This window comes from Spermophilus citellus (assembly GCF_964194105.1).
Source record: "Spermophilus citellus genome assembly, chromosome: 3".
NCBI lineage: Eukaryota > Metazoa > Chordata > Mammalia > Rodentia > Sciuridae > Spermophilus > Spermophilus citellus.
This window is the reverse complement of record NC_138184.1, coordinates 114,019,614-114,033,951: the sequence shown is the minus strand read 5'-3', so window position 1 is coordinate 114,033,951 and position 14,338 is coordinate 114,019,614. Positions and strand designations below refer to the sequence as shown.

Genomic DNA, 14,338 nt, shown 5'->3' with positions numbered 1-14,338 from the left:
AGTAGCCCAGGGGCAGCGAGATGGTACGGGCAGGGGTGGGGCAGGGCCACTGTGACACCCCTGTGCTGGCCTGGTTTCCTGGCTGCGCAGCTCCAGGTTGCATGCAGGTGGAATCTGCTCTGCAGGGGTTGCACCCCGGGAGTCCCCTAGAAACCCTGCACTCTCACCTCAGCCCCACCACTACACACAGTGACCCACTGTGCCTTCCTAGAGGGCCTGGGGCATCTGAAGTCCTAACTGGCTCTGGAAGGTTCCTCTGCAGTCACTGCATCATCCACACAATGCAATGTGAGCTGACCTTCTCTGGGGCCTGGGCCCACGCTGGAGATTCAGTTGCTATAGTAACAGCCGTGCTTTGGTTGGCAGAGAAAGTGCAGCAGGAGGAACAGCAGGTTGAAATTGCTGCAGGGCAGTGGTGTCCTGGGGCTTGTTTTTATTCTTAAATCTATATTATCCCAGGCCCATCTTATTAGCATGCAGGGCTTGTGACCCTCCACAAATGAGCAAGTCACCTTGGAGGTGGAGGATGGGAGGAGGGAGGCTGCACAGAGCTGCCAGCAAGAGCCTGCTCCTCTAGAGCTGCCTGGCTCATCTGTCCCCTTTCCTCAGACCCTAGAGTCATGGCTCGTGTGCGTCCCGTGTCCACATTCCCCACAACTCTTAGTGACTCCTGCCCCTCCTGCGACAGTGAAGAGGACTAGCGCTGCAGGTGTCCTGGTGCTCTGGCCCACAGTACCAGACCTTGGGATAGTTGTTCTGGAGGCCTGGTGTGTGGGTGTAGTAGACTGGGCAGATCTCTTTCTACTCTGCCCCCAGCCCCACCCCAAGGAAAAAGACCGCCCAGGCTGCTGAGGAGGTGTGTGCTGCACTCGCCTGTGCTGAGCGCGCTCTCCCTCTGACTGCAGCTAAGCTCTGCAGGGTTCCCCCAGGTCATGGCTCCCTTCTCAGGGTAAGAGCTCTGAGCCTGGCGGAGGTAGAAGCCTCATTGCAAGTGGTGGCTCCAGAGTTCTTGCCAGCTGCTTCTTCCTTGTCTCAACCTCTCTGTCCCCGACTCATCTGCTCTTGTCTTGATAGGTGGGAAGGGGGTCATTGAGGCCATCCACGTTGTTATGACAAAAGCCTCCATGAGTGGGTATCTGGGGGAGGCTTGGTGCTGGCTGGGCCCCAGGAAGTGGACAAGCTTTGTGAAAGAAGAAAAGCTCGACTTTTCTAAAGGAGTGGGGGGTGACTGACTTTGACCAGCCTGATGGTTGGAGAGGGGGTTGTTCATCAGAACCAAGGTCTCCCTTACAATCAGGAGAGACCTTTCAGTACCTTTTGGTCCTCGCCCTTCGGAGAACATACTTGACCTGATTTCCCTGCAGCGTGCTGCTGCCGTCTGGGAGGCCAGAACCCTGCAGAATGGTCCAGTACAGCCAGATGGAATAGCGAGCGCACCCCCTTTGAAAGTGCGCCTTGATTATGTCACATGCCACTAAGGTGCCTTTGCGTCCTTTTGCCAGCCTATCTCTTGGTGAATCAATTTCCAGCTCTCTAGGTTTGCAGGTGGTGGGAGGAAGGAGCAGCCAGGAGGCCGGGGTTGGGGGTGGCTTCAGAGGGAACCCAGTGGGTTCCCACTAGGGGGCAGCACGGAGCCACTGCTCAGAGCCAAGGCTCAGAGCCCAGGGTAATCTCATTGCCCTTCAAATGCAGTGATGAGGTAAATTATTCATCGCTCCATTAGGACAGTGAGCTGTGTGCGTGGGTCGTGCGGTCGGGTGAGTTTCACAAACTGCCTTGTGGACAAGCATGCCCCTCCCCCACAACAGGAAACTGGTGCTTCTGGGTAAACTCGGGCCTCGCTGCTACTTCCCCAGGGCACATTGTGAGCGTCCAGAAATTGCCAGCTCTGTGTCTCCCGGGCTGTCCTGAGGACTGCCCTGTGAATCAGGGGCTGGGGAACTTGTTACACCCAGAGCCGGAAAGCGGCTTTGTGCAGCTCTCAGTCCTGCAGGTTGTGTGAGAGCCGAAGGCCACAAGTGAATGGGGGTGTGGCCGAGCGCCACAATACTCATTCATCTGGACATGGGGACCTCATATGTTTCCATGCACAGTGTCATTCAGGTGACTTTTTCCCAACCAAATGAAAACAACCCATCCTCGGCTCTCAGGCTGTGCAGAAGCAAGCAGGGCTGAACTGAGCCCAGAGCCCATTCTGTCGAGCATGGTTCAGCATGAGAGCTTTCTCTCACCTGTGAAGAGTTGTCCCCGTGGCCTCTGACACAACAGACATCTTACCGTGAACTGTGCGCAGTTAAGTGGTTTTATCTTGAGAACAAGTTAGAAGATTCTGGAAGCAGAGCTCCAGGCCTGTAGGGAAAATGGGATTTGGCATGGCTCTCTTTTCTGTTGTCCCTCCCTCTGGGCACCAACTCAAGTTATGAGGGATGGCTGTTGGCAGGTTCCCAGGGTCCAGATACTTCCGACAGAGCTGTGGCTTCAGCTCCTGGTGGACGCTCATAGGTGCCCACGTAGACTCACGTGCACACACCTGTTCCAGAGCCAGGCTCATTAGCACACAATGCTGTTAGGTATCCCAGAAATCTGAACACAGAGCCCGTACTTGTCTTTCCTGAGCACATATCCTTTTGTTGAACTCTGCACCTCAATTTGAACAGAGAGCACAGACGTGGAGAGTGCCCAGCACTGGCAGTGCCCATGTGTTCACCTCACAGGTGTCTGCTGAGTACCTGCCGGGAGCCAGGCTCTCTCTTGGGCATTGGGTGCAAAGATGAGTGTGTGAGATGAACCATGCACATCAAACCTGTGGGACTCCACGAGGCATTCTAAGACTTTGGAATAGAAAAACTCATCTGACCCCAGTGCACGCTCTCCAGGAGATGCATTTGCATCTCTGCACTTTTTGCGTGCCCCTGTTTTTTTGTTGAAATAATCCATCAGCGAGTTGTGTGTGCACGTGAAAGATCCCACTTCTTAATTTCTTTTAGTACTGGCGTTTAACCCTGGGGTGCTCCACCACCAAGCCACATCCCCAGCCCTTTTTATTTTTCAATTTTGGGAAGACGTTTCACTGAGTTGCAGAGGCTTGCCTCAGGCCTCCCGCATTGCTGGGTTGCAGGTGTGCACCACCAGGTCTGACTGTGTCCCGCTGCTTTGATGATGGGCATGTTCACTTTCTGGACTGTATGAAACTGTCCTGCCAGAGGCGCTCTGGGGCGCACAGAGGACTGTGTCTGGGCTGTTTCTCCAGCGCACGCACCAGTCAAGTGGTGTTCTCATTCTGCACATGAACAACGAATGGAGCCTAGAAAATTCTGTGGCTTGCCCTGGTCATCTGGCTGGGAGGAGAGGGAGCCAGGATGTCCTTTGCCTGGGAACTGCCCAATGCTCAGGAATAGTGGCCTTCTTGTGGCTGAAGCAGCCCCAGGAGGCCCATTTCAGCAGAGTCTGTCAGGACGTGACTGATGTCTGTCCAGCCCTGAATGGGACTTGAAGAACCCCGCACAGCAGTTAGGGTGAGGAGAGCAGCCCATGCTGTAGCACTAGGATTAAAGCATCCAGTACTATTTATGGTTTGATCCCATAATTGCTATATAAAGAATAATTAACAGGACTCAGTGACATCTATAATCCCAGCAGCTCAGGAGGCTGAGGCAGGAGGATTGCTAGTTCAAAGCCAGCCTCAGCAATAGTGAGGAACTAAGCAACTCAGTGAGACCCTGTCTCTAAATAAAAGACAAAATAGGGCTGGGGATGTGGCTCAGTGGTCAAGTTCCCCTGAGTTCAATCCCTGGTACCCCCTCCCCCCCAAAAAAAGTATAAATAGAGCAGTGCAGTCCAGTGTGTTCAACAGTTTTTACACACTGCTGCTCCACCAGGAGTTTTGAAAGTACAGGTGCCTGGGCCTCCCCTCCTGTGGGCCTTCCTCCTCTGAATCACCCAGCACAGAAAGCCACACTTGTCAGCCTTTCTGGGAGTGGCACATTCTGGAGGCACCAGAGTCCACAAGGCCACGTGAGAATCTCCCGCTAGTGGACCCCTGGGAGTCGCCAGTGGGAGACATGCGGAGGGAGTGGGGGGGGGGCATTCGCGGGGGTTGAGGACTAGTGAGATCATGAGCAGCCAACTTGTTTAGTTGGACACAATACCTTCATTTATTTTTATACGGTGCTGATGAGGGAACCCAGAGCTTCGCACGTGCTGGGCTGCTGGGCAAGCGCTCTACCGCTGAGCCCCACCCCCCATGAGCAGTTTTTCTCTGCTGTTTTTTTCTTTTTAAATTCCTTTTTACTCACTTTTCCTATTTTTCCACAATATGATCCTTTTAAACATCAGAACATAGGGTGTAAGTACTTCCTTAAAAGCCGCTAAAGCGCCGCTCAGAGTTCATTTTTGCCTAATCAGGCAGCCGCTGGGAGCTCCTGGCGGGATGAATTTTAAACCAAGTCCTGGGCAAACCCAAGGCCCTGCCGGCCGCCCGTGGTCCCTGCAGCCCCCGCCTCTCCCCGCCCCCTGCAGTACCGCAGCAGCCTGGCGTCCCTGAACGGGCTGGAGGTGCACCTGGAGGAGACGCTGCCGGCCGAGGAGGCGGGCCCCGCCCGCAGCACCTACACCTTCACGCACTACGACCGCGTCCAGAGCGTGCTCTCGGGTAAGGGCCGCCGGCGGGCTGGCGAGATGGGGCCCCTCCAGGGTGCGCAGCCCTGGGACCTGCGGTGGCGGGTGAGGTGCCAGGCTCACCTGGCAAACACTCCTTCCCTTGCTTGTCCTTTTTTTTGGAAGGGGGGAGGGGGGCTGGTGGTTTCCCATTTTGAGAGGCGTTGCACTTGGGCAGGTGTCTCTGAGGTCTACCCCACAGTTTTGGATCTCTGTGTAGGAGCCGGTGTTACTCGTGGGGGCCCAATAGGCCCGCCCCCTGCACCTGGTCCCCGCCCCCGTCACGGCCCTAAGCCGGGCACCACTCAGGTCCCGCACAGGACTTAGGGCCATGGGAGGAGGGGTCTGCTCTTCACCATCTCTGTCCTCTCCTGCAAGCGAACCTGCCACAGGCGGCCACCCCCCAGGACCGCCGCTTCCTCCAGGCCGTCAGCCTCATGCACTCGGATTTTGCCCGGCTGCCTGCGCTGTACGAAATGACCGCCAGGTGAGCCTCCCCGATGCCCCAGAGCACCTCACCCGCGGAAGCCCATCCTGATTACTCTCTCCAAGGGCTCCCTTTACCTGTTCCATCGCTGCCACCTCTATTCCCAGGCAGTCACGTGATAGGGCTTTCCTGGGTCCCTCCCTGTCATGGTTCTGTGCCTGTTCCTAGGGAGGAGGCTAGCTGTTTGCTGGCCACAAGTGGTATTGAAATAGTGTTGCTCTCTTCCTAATTAAAAAAAAAAAAAAAAAAAAGCGATAGGGGCTGGGTTGAGGCTCAGTGGTAGAGCACTCGCCTAGCATGCATGAGGCACTGGGTTCTATCCTCAGCACCACATAAATGTAAAATAAAGATAACGTGTCCACCTAAAATTTAAAAATAAGTATTAAAAAAAACAGCGATAAAAGCATTCATAGTTGGCCACTTGGCACACACCTGTAATCCCAGCATCTCGGGAGGCTGAGGCAGGAGGATCTCAAGTTCAAAGCCAGCCTCAGCAACTTAAGGAGGCTCTAAGCACCTAAATGAGACCCTGTCTCTAAATAAAAATATAAAAGGCTGGGATGTGGCTGAGTGGTCAGTGCCCCTGGGTTCAGTCCCTGGTACCAAAATAATAATAATAATAATAAGAAGAAGCATGTCAACTTCTTAGAGACCTGTGATGTGTGCTTTCTCCCTCAGCCGTCACACACCCAAGAAATAACCGCATTTCTGAGTTTAGTGTGTTACTGCAGTTTTATTTTTATTTTAAATGCGTTAGTATCCTTCTAGGAAATAGTGTCCTCCTAGTGCACTGTTTCCTGGTTGCTGTTTCTCATGGTCGCACCTCTTGAGCACACCCCTGCCGGTAGAAACAGTCTGCCAATTATTGTAATTTGCAGTGTGAGGCAACCTAATTGTTTTTCCTTTCTACAAGCTTCTGTTAGGAAACTGTAAGCAGGAAACAAGGCAGGTGAGAGGGTCAGAGTGGGAGTGCCTTGTAATGATTTGGGTCATTTTTGTATTGTCTTTTCTGTGTGTGGTATTGTGGCTTGGACCCAGGGGGGCTCTACCACTGAGCTATATGCTAGCCCCTTTTATTTTTTAAATTGGAGGCAAGGCTTTGCTAAATTGCTGAGGTCTCACTAAATTACTAAGGCTGGCCTTGAACTTGTAATCCTCTTGCCTCAGCCTCCCAGGCCGCTGGGATAACCAGCGTGTGCCACCATGCTGGCTTTTTCCCCATATTTCAGATGAGGAAGTTAAAGCACATATAAGATCAACCACTTACCGCAGGGTCACCTTCTTTTTCTGTGGCAGGGCTGGGATTTGAACTTATGATTCTGAAGTGCACGTTGTTCCCCTCAGGTTTCAGCTGGGAGCAGTGTGGGCAGGTGGGGCCGTGGGCCCTGGGCCCACCGAGGCACAGGTTTCTTGGCAGGGATGATGTAACCGTCTTATGCCTTGCTTGAGCACCAGGTATTTCCCTGCCTGGTGCCGCTGGGCTGGCGTTTCTGTCTTCCCACCCTAGTGCGTCTTCCTGTTGTAGCTCAGGGCTGCCCCACGGGCCACCTGGATGTGATCTGCATCTGCAGTCAGTGGCTGGGACCTGCTTGTGCTGGGGCGTGTGACGTTCCGTGGGAGGTGGCAATGAGTGAAATGTCAGCATCTGCTCCACCAGCTGCTGGGGGCTGCAACATGCCACCTGCCTTGGAGCCAAGAGGGCCTTGATGCTGTAACGTCACACGCTGGGAGGTGGTCTTCCTGCTGATGGGGGCAGCAGCCGCCTGTCTTGAACCCTCGCTGTGTGCTGAGAAATTCACGTCTGTATTTCTACCATGTGACCTTTAAAACACCCTCGGTGTGGGGAGGCCGTGTCCTTGGTGCACAGGAGAGCGAGGACTCAGAAAGGTGGTCTCAGCACAGGGCACACAGCCAGGGAGCAGCGGGGCTGGGATCAGCGCCAGGTGTGCGTGATCAGGCCCCGTTGTACCTGCCAGGCCCCAGTGCCTCTCACAGCCATGAGGCACCCGCACTGCCCTTCCACAGAGGCCTCCCTCAGGCCCCTGGGGTCGCCGCGGGAGGAGCCAGAGGAGGGAGCCCATGAGCCCTGAGCCTCCCCTTCATGATGGATCTGGGGAGACAGGCCAGTGGGAAACTAGGTTGAGATGGAAGGAAGCAGGAGCCAGGGGGTCACCAATGGGGCCTCCTCTGTGTTGTGCCCCTGTCCCTCCTCTTCTGTGTCCCCAGGTTTCCTGCTGCCGCTGTCACATCCCCCTATCCTGTAACCACGCTCCCCCAGCCCATCTGGCCTTCCCTAGGTCCTCCCACCTTCCTCCTATGCTGCCATTGCATCACTGGAAAGGAGGGCAGCTGGGCCCCTGCGCCAGGTGTCCAGGGGGACAGTCCTGCCACTCCCGAGGCTGACTTGGGGAGTGAGCAGAGGCTCTGGGAACGGCCGAGGGCCGCAGGGAGGCCGTCCTTCTGCTTGAGTCCGTAGCTGCTCCTGCTGGCCCTGGGTGCAGCCCTTCCTGGCTGCCGTGGACCGTCCCAGCCCCCTGGGGGTTGAGAGAAGGGAAGACGGTCATTGGCACTGAGGCCTGTAACTCAAGTGAACAAACAGAGTCCCAACCCACATCAGATGACACCCTGACCACTGGGTGGGCCCTGTGTGGGCTGCGAGGCCCAGGGCACCACGGGGCTGCTTCCCCTCCTTCCCCAGGAACGCCTCCACCACCGTGTTCGCCTGCTGCACCCCCGCCCAGGAGACCTACTTCCAGCCTCTGGCAGCCGTGGCCCGGAGCTCCGGCTTCCCCAGCCCCGAGGACAGCGCCTTCAGCCTCCCCGGCCGAGCCAGGCAGAAGCTGCTGAAGCACGGGGTGAACTTGCTCTGAACTGTGTCCGCAGCCACGGGGTCATGAGGAGCAGTGACCTTGAACAGCGCCAGCAAGGGGAGCTCTGCCCTCAGTGAGGCCCGCGCCGTCTGCTGCTCGTGGAGTGCCCTGTTCCAGGGAAGGGGCCCCGAGTGCCACTCCCTTCCCAGCCTGGGCTGTGGGTAAATGGGGGTCCTCGGGGTCTGCAGACGTGGCGCAGTTTGGTAAGCGCCCTCTTTGGCCATATGGGGCCAGGATGGCTGCTAGGTCCTTGTACCAAAGAAGCTCAGGGTTGGTTGTTTCCCTATCACTCTGGGCCGGAGGCTTTTGATGTCCCTGCTTCTGTTCATCCCAGCCTGAAGGGTGCTGCAGTCTGAGTTGGCATTGTATTCTAGAACCTAATTGTCCCCAGTCCAGGGTGTTTGTTCAACCCCATCACAAGGTGGGCAGGGTGAGGTGTCCCGATGAGGAGGGCGGGTCTGTTACCAGCTGTCCCCCTCATTTCTCAGGTCTCACCCTCCTCCAGGGAGGGGCTGCAGGTGGGGAGGGGCTCCCTGGAGGGGGCTGCGCAAAGCCCTGTGCTGGTCCTCAGTCTGACGGTGCCAGAGGAGCCCCGACTGCAGGTGGCACTTCAGAAGATCCACACTGGAGGAGGGAAGGGCAGGGACAGCAGGACCAACCTTGCTGCCTTCATCAGGAGCAGCTCTGTGGCTGCTTCCTTCCATTGGTGTCCCCAACGGGAGTTCCCATGACCCTCGGGGCAAAGCAGTCCCCAACCGAGTTCCCAGCAGCTGTGAGGGGGAGAGTGGACCTTCCCCTGGCAGAGCCCCTGCAAGGTGGTCAGGCGCTGGGGTCCAGGACACGGGTCAGAGCTGTCCAGGTTTGCTGGAAACACCAAGATGCCCTTAGGACCCCTGGTGGAGCAAGTCACGTTGGGAGCAGTGGTGTCGATGACCTGTTGTCTTTTCTTGAAACAGGTTTCCAAGGGCTAAAAATAAAACACATGTCAAAGAGTTGTCAGTGGCTGAAGAGTGACATTTCTAGTGGCAGTTCAGGTGAGCTCCACCATGTTCATGTGAGGTGTATGCACACGGCACCCCCCGGTGTCGGCGTGGCTCCCAGAGCCCCCATCATGCTCCAGTCTAGGACACTGAGTCCCTTACAACCCACGCACGTCCTCCTGCGTGCTCTGGTCACCTCTGGGGTTCTCGCAAACCTGCGTGAGTGCCAAGGACACCGTCACCCTGCATAGTGAGGGACTGACGACGAGGAGGGCCTGCCCTTGCTCAGTGTGGACAGGACTGTTTCTCCAGGTGACTTTGATGTGTGGTTGGTTGAATCCACAGGTGGCCGCGCCGTGAGCACAGGGGCAGCCGTGGTCTCTGCTGTGCCTGTGCTTTTTCCTTCCCTGTGATCCCTGTGGCCAGGAAAGGAGCCACGCGCAGGGACCAGCCCTCTGCCGGGGAGGAGCTGCGGCCTCTGCGCCTGTGAGTGCCAGCTCCTTAGGCCCACGTCACCTCCTCTCCCTAGGGTCCCTCCCGCCACTGCAGGTGATGGAGGAGGCTGCTGCCTCAAACTAGGATAAACTCGCACTGTCCTCTGCTGGGGTTTCACTCCTGTTTCCATGCCGGCCCCTCGGGCACACCCCACAGCAAACTTGGCTGCAGTTCCTGCCTTTCCTGGCGGGGGCGCTCAGGAGCAGCCTTGCTCTTCCTTTTGCTAATGGAGCCTCTGGAACTTGGAACCCAGTCTCGAACTTGGTGAAATCACAACCTGTTACAGTGTTATGTGGCGGAAGTCAGAGTCCAGAGCCATCTCATGGCCTCCAAGCAAGCCGTGCTTCCTAAGAATGTCCTTGGCTGCCCCTTGCCCGGGGCTGAATGTCAGCCACCCAGCCACCCAGCCAGCCTCGGGTCCCAGTCTTAACTTCACAAACCTCCCTTCTCACCCAATTCCACAGGCTGCTTTGGATACAAAATGCATCCGTTTCTTAGAAAGCAGGACAGCAGGCAGCCAGGGCTTCCCGTGAAGGCCCACCCCAAAGCCGAGTCCTGACCACAAAGGGTGCGCTGAAGTGCGAGGACCACAGAGGCCCCCCTGGGCCGTCCTGAGGCAGTCCTGTGCCTGAGTGGGCCAGCCGCCCCGTGAACCTGCTGCAAGCACATCCTCCAGCCCCGTGCAGCCCCCAGAATGCCAACCCGAGCCACTGTCCCGACCTACAGAAATTGAGGTGTAATACATGCACTTGAAGCCCCTGTTGTAACGTGGCACAGCAGGACAAGGACACACATGCACGCCTATCTCCACACACCTGTCCGGGTTCCAGTTGTAGGGCAGGGACCTCCCCCGCACCCAGCCACGCTGCTCATCACCCTGGGCTCAGAGCTTCAGTTGGGATCCCAGCTACCTGCGGTTCCTCCTCGCAGACTCAGGCTGGACAGCCACAAATTGTGAGCTCGCCCGCATCTTCCACAAGGCCCAGACAGAGCTGGTACGGATGGCCAGCTGGTCCCCCTTGCCTCCCTCTGGGACCTGCCCTGGTGGCTTTCCACTCACCCCCCTCCTCAGAGTGGGCTTCCTCCCAGGGTGGCTCCCAGAGGCCCAGCTGTCTCCTGCTGCCAGTTACCTGGGCCCACCATGCCCAGCTTCTTGGGGACAGGTGCCTGTGGCCTGCCGGGAGCCCTGGGTCAGACCGGCCTGGGGAAGGATGCTGGGGGAGAATCCCTCCCTGGTCCTAGGGAAGGGTGGGAGCGGGAAGAAAGGGCACCCCCTCACACCAGTGCTGATTTAGTAACCTGGGAGTGGCCCCCAGTGTGAGACAGTCCCACGGTGCCTCCTGTGTGGTAACCCTTTGCCAATAGAGCCTCAGGCAGGCGGCCTGTGGGTATGGAAAGGCCTCTGAAGCCCACCCTCCTGGGGTTGAGGTCCCAGCACAGGCAGCCACGGAGCCTCTGTCCTGTGCCCAGAGCCCCAGAGGTCAGGGAGCTGCAGCGTTATCGCCAAGGCTAGGTGACAGTGGCTTAGAAGTGGCAGGAAAAAGAATGCCCAACCCCCAGCTTCCTGTCCAACGTCTCAGGCATCTGGGGCTCTGAGCGACAGCCACAGGCCCACACCCTCAAAATGAGTGAGACGCCCCAGAGCAGAGACCCCGGGGGCCACACAGCATGTTCCTGCAGCAGGAGCACCGCCCACCCGTCCACCTGTCTGCCCGCCCTCCTGTGGCGGCGGGGCAGGTGGCCTGTGTGGGACGGTCCACGCTGGCTTCACTGGCCTCCCAATCTAGAATGCTGCTGTAGAGCCTGCAGAAGCCATGGGAGGCAGGGGAGCAGGAGGCTCTGATGGGGTCAGTCCCTGCAGGGTTCCTGCCCTTGTGCACTGTGGGACTCAAGTTCCTGGGAGAGATTAATAGTGGCCTTCGGATTTCCACTGGGAAAGGCCCTTTGTTCCCTAGGGAAACACTGGCACCTAGTCAAGCTGCCTCTTCCCCCGGAGGAAGCATCTAGGCATCCAGTACTCCTGCCACCACCACAGTGACAGTGACAGACAGTGTGGTAGCTAAAGGAGACTGGCATTTTTTTTTTTTTGGTACCAGGATTGAACCCAGGAGTGCTTGACCCCTGAACCACATCCCCGGCCCTTTTTACTTTTTATTTAGAGACAGGGTTTCAGCAAGTTCCTTAGGGCCTCGCTAAGTTGTGAGGCTGGCCTCAAACTTTTTATCCTTCTGCCTCCCAAGCTGGGATTACAGGTGTGCACCGTGGTGCCCAGCGAGACTGGGATCCTTGTTGAAGTCACCCTCGCTGGTGTTTCTCTTGGTGGAGGTTGTCAGGAAGCCCGCAGCCACTGGAGGCTGGGAAAGGTAAGGAATGGACCCTGGAGCCCGCAGAGGGTGGGTATGTGACTATGAACACGTGGAATGAGGTCCAGTGAGACCGATCTTGGACGTCCAGCCTCCAGAACCGTGACAATGAATCTCGTTTGCTTTAAGACACTGAGATCATTTGTTACAGCAGCCAAGGAAACTAATACACCCGCCTACAAATGCAATACTGGTGCTGGTGATCCCAGGCGCCCGTCCTTCCAGAGGGCAGTGCGGGGAGTGGGAGAGGTGGCCCCCACGAAGGGCCATGCAGGGCTGCAAGGTCTGGGCCAGGAGGAGACTTTAAGCTTGGGTGGCTTGGTGTGGTTTCAGCAGAAGGGACGCTGGCTCCTGAGAGAGAAGCAGGGCCAGAGGCAGCCCTTCCCCCCTGTCCCGCCGTCCTGGTGGCTGGGAGGAGCACTCCCAGGCAAATGCCTGGGTCCTGGCCAGAGCCCTGTGGGCAGGTGGCAGGTGCAGATTGGAGGCGCTTCCTTCCCCCGAGGTCTGCAGTGCTGCTGCCAGGGGCTGTCCCTCCTGGAGCACGCAGGCTTTGGTGTCCCAGAACTGGGTCCAAATCACAGCTCCACACCTTACTGCTGTGGAAATCAGGGTCGGTCACTTTATTTCTCTGACCCTTGTGTCCTCTTTGATAAAACAAGGGGCTTGGTTTCTTGTGGACCCTCAGCAGAGGAGTGTCAGGAGTGTCCTGAGAAGGCAGACCACCGACCCCACCCAGTGTCAGGCAGATGTCCAGAACCTGGTGGGTAGCCCTCTCTCGGTCTCCACAGGTAACTGGTTCCAAGACCCCAGTGGACACCAAAACCCAGGGACATGCAAGTCACTTCCAGCACAGGGGTCACACAGCCCCCTGTGTGCTTCAAGCCATCTCTAACTTACAACAACTAACGCAGTGTCAACGCTGGGTGAACGGTCGTGGCCTGTGTTGTTTAAAGAACAATGACAAGAAGTCAGTACCATTTTTTTTTCCAGAATAGTTTTGACCCAGGTCGGTTGAATCTGAACCTGTGGACAGAGGCTTGGATCACTGGCTTCTCATTCCAGCTCCCGCCGGCCACAGGCTCTGTTCCCAGTGACTTCTCACGCTGAGCCTGGCTTCCTCGTGTGTTAAGGGTGTGTGACTCTCCCTGTCCGGGCCACAAGGATCTAATGGCACGATGCAGAAGGACCCTCATGGGGCGTGCCCTCTGTGCTTGGAGAAAGCACTCTATGAACCTGGGGTGGTTCAAATACAGGGCGTGGGGAGCAGAAGGCAGGGCGGGGAGGCAGGGACGAGGACCGACAGGACACCTGGGAAGGAGGCAGGAGTCCCCAGTCCTCCTCTCCTGCCACCTAATGCCATAGTCTGCTTGAGGGTTGTCATGCCTTCTGTCAGCACCTCTGTAAGGTGTGGCCGTTTTCTGTCCTGTTCCTGCATTTACATCGGTCAGCAAGTCAGCGAGGAGGCCAATGTTAGGGAAGGCTGCAGAGCGGGCGACATGGTCCTGAGAACAGCACTTAGGACTTGGCTTGGGCTCTTCCTCTTTGTGTCTAACACACACACGTGCAGTCCCTCCCCTCCTCCCAGAACCTGCCTGATCCTTGTTCTGTTCGAATCTCACGCTGCACCTCTGAGAGCAGGCGCCAGGCCCCACAGACGAGGCGTGCAGTGGAGGAGGACGTCTTGGTGGCTACGGATAGAAACCACAACTCAAGCTTGGCTCAAGAATAAAAAGGGAGCCGGGTGTGGTGGCGCATGCCTGCCATCCCAGTGGCTCAGGAGGCTGAAGCAGGAGGATCAAGAGTTCAAACCAGCCTCAGCAATGGTGAGGCCCTAAGCAACTCAGTGAGACCGTCTCTAAATAGAAAATAGAGCTGGGGGTGGGGCTCAGTGGTCGAGTGCCCCTGAATTCAATCCTTGGTATTCCCCCCCTCAAAAAAAAAACACACAGCTGTCCCTTTAGAAGCTGGGTTCAGGTGCCCAGGGCCACATGGGGACAGAGCCGATGCCACTCTCCAGCCAGCTTGTTTCCAAGACCTTCCCATCCTGGCCCTTCAGAGCAGAGCCCCTCAGCCCCAGCTGCACGTTAGAACATGACAGGAAACGAGTCACAGGGCAGCCTGCTGCCAGGGGCCACCCTGAAGAGGCCCCTAGTTTCAATCCCTGGTATCCCCCCCAGGGAAGGTGCCCTGGCACGCCGGGCAGTGGGGGGCACAGTGTGTCTCAAAGCTCCCGGTGGCTTCCTGTGCAGCAGCGTCCAGAGCCAGGCCATAGGGCCACCCTGCCTCTCCCCTGCTCCATGTTGTAGGCACTCGATGCCATTAATTTGCTCAGTGGCACCAAACACGGAGGATGTAGGTGACTCTGGGGGATGACGAACAGGCACCTCTGGGAGAAGAGTTCAGGGCCCACTGGGTTGGGGGCCTGGGGTGACCTTGCGTGGACAAGGGGCTGGTCCTGCCCGACCGCAGGGCCTGAAGGGCGCTCCC

At 57.2% G+C, this 14,338-nt stretch overlaps 1 protein-coding gene across 4 annotated transcripts in view; it reads left to right on the top strand.

Annotated features, from left to right (window-relative positions):
• Positions 1-9,008, top strand: part of HPS4 (HPS4 biogenesis of lysosomal organelles complex 3 subunit 2) — a 28,260-nt gene extending 19,252 nt beyond the window's left edge. Inside the window, exons 12-14 of one of the 4 annotated variants that reach the window (XM_081284561.1) lie at positions 4,519-4,651; positions 5,035-5,143; positions 7,842-9,008. In XM_081284561.1, coding sequence (XP_081140687.1) covers positions 4,519-4,651; positions 5,035-5,143; positions 7,842-8,013 — 414 coding nt within the window. In that variant the 3' untranslated portion in view covers positions 8,014-9,008. Of the gene's footprint in view, positions 1-4,404; positions 4,652-5,034; positions 5,144-7,802 lie in introns of those variants that run through there. The other 3 variants (XM_081284560.1, XR_014020876.1, XM_081284562.1) reach the window with 3 other exon arrangements.
• The last annotated feature ends 5,330 nt before the right edge of the window (positions 9,009-14,338 follow it).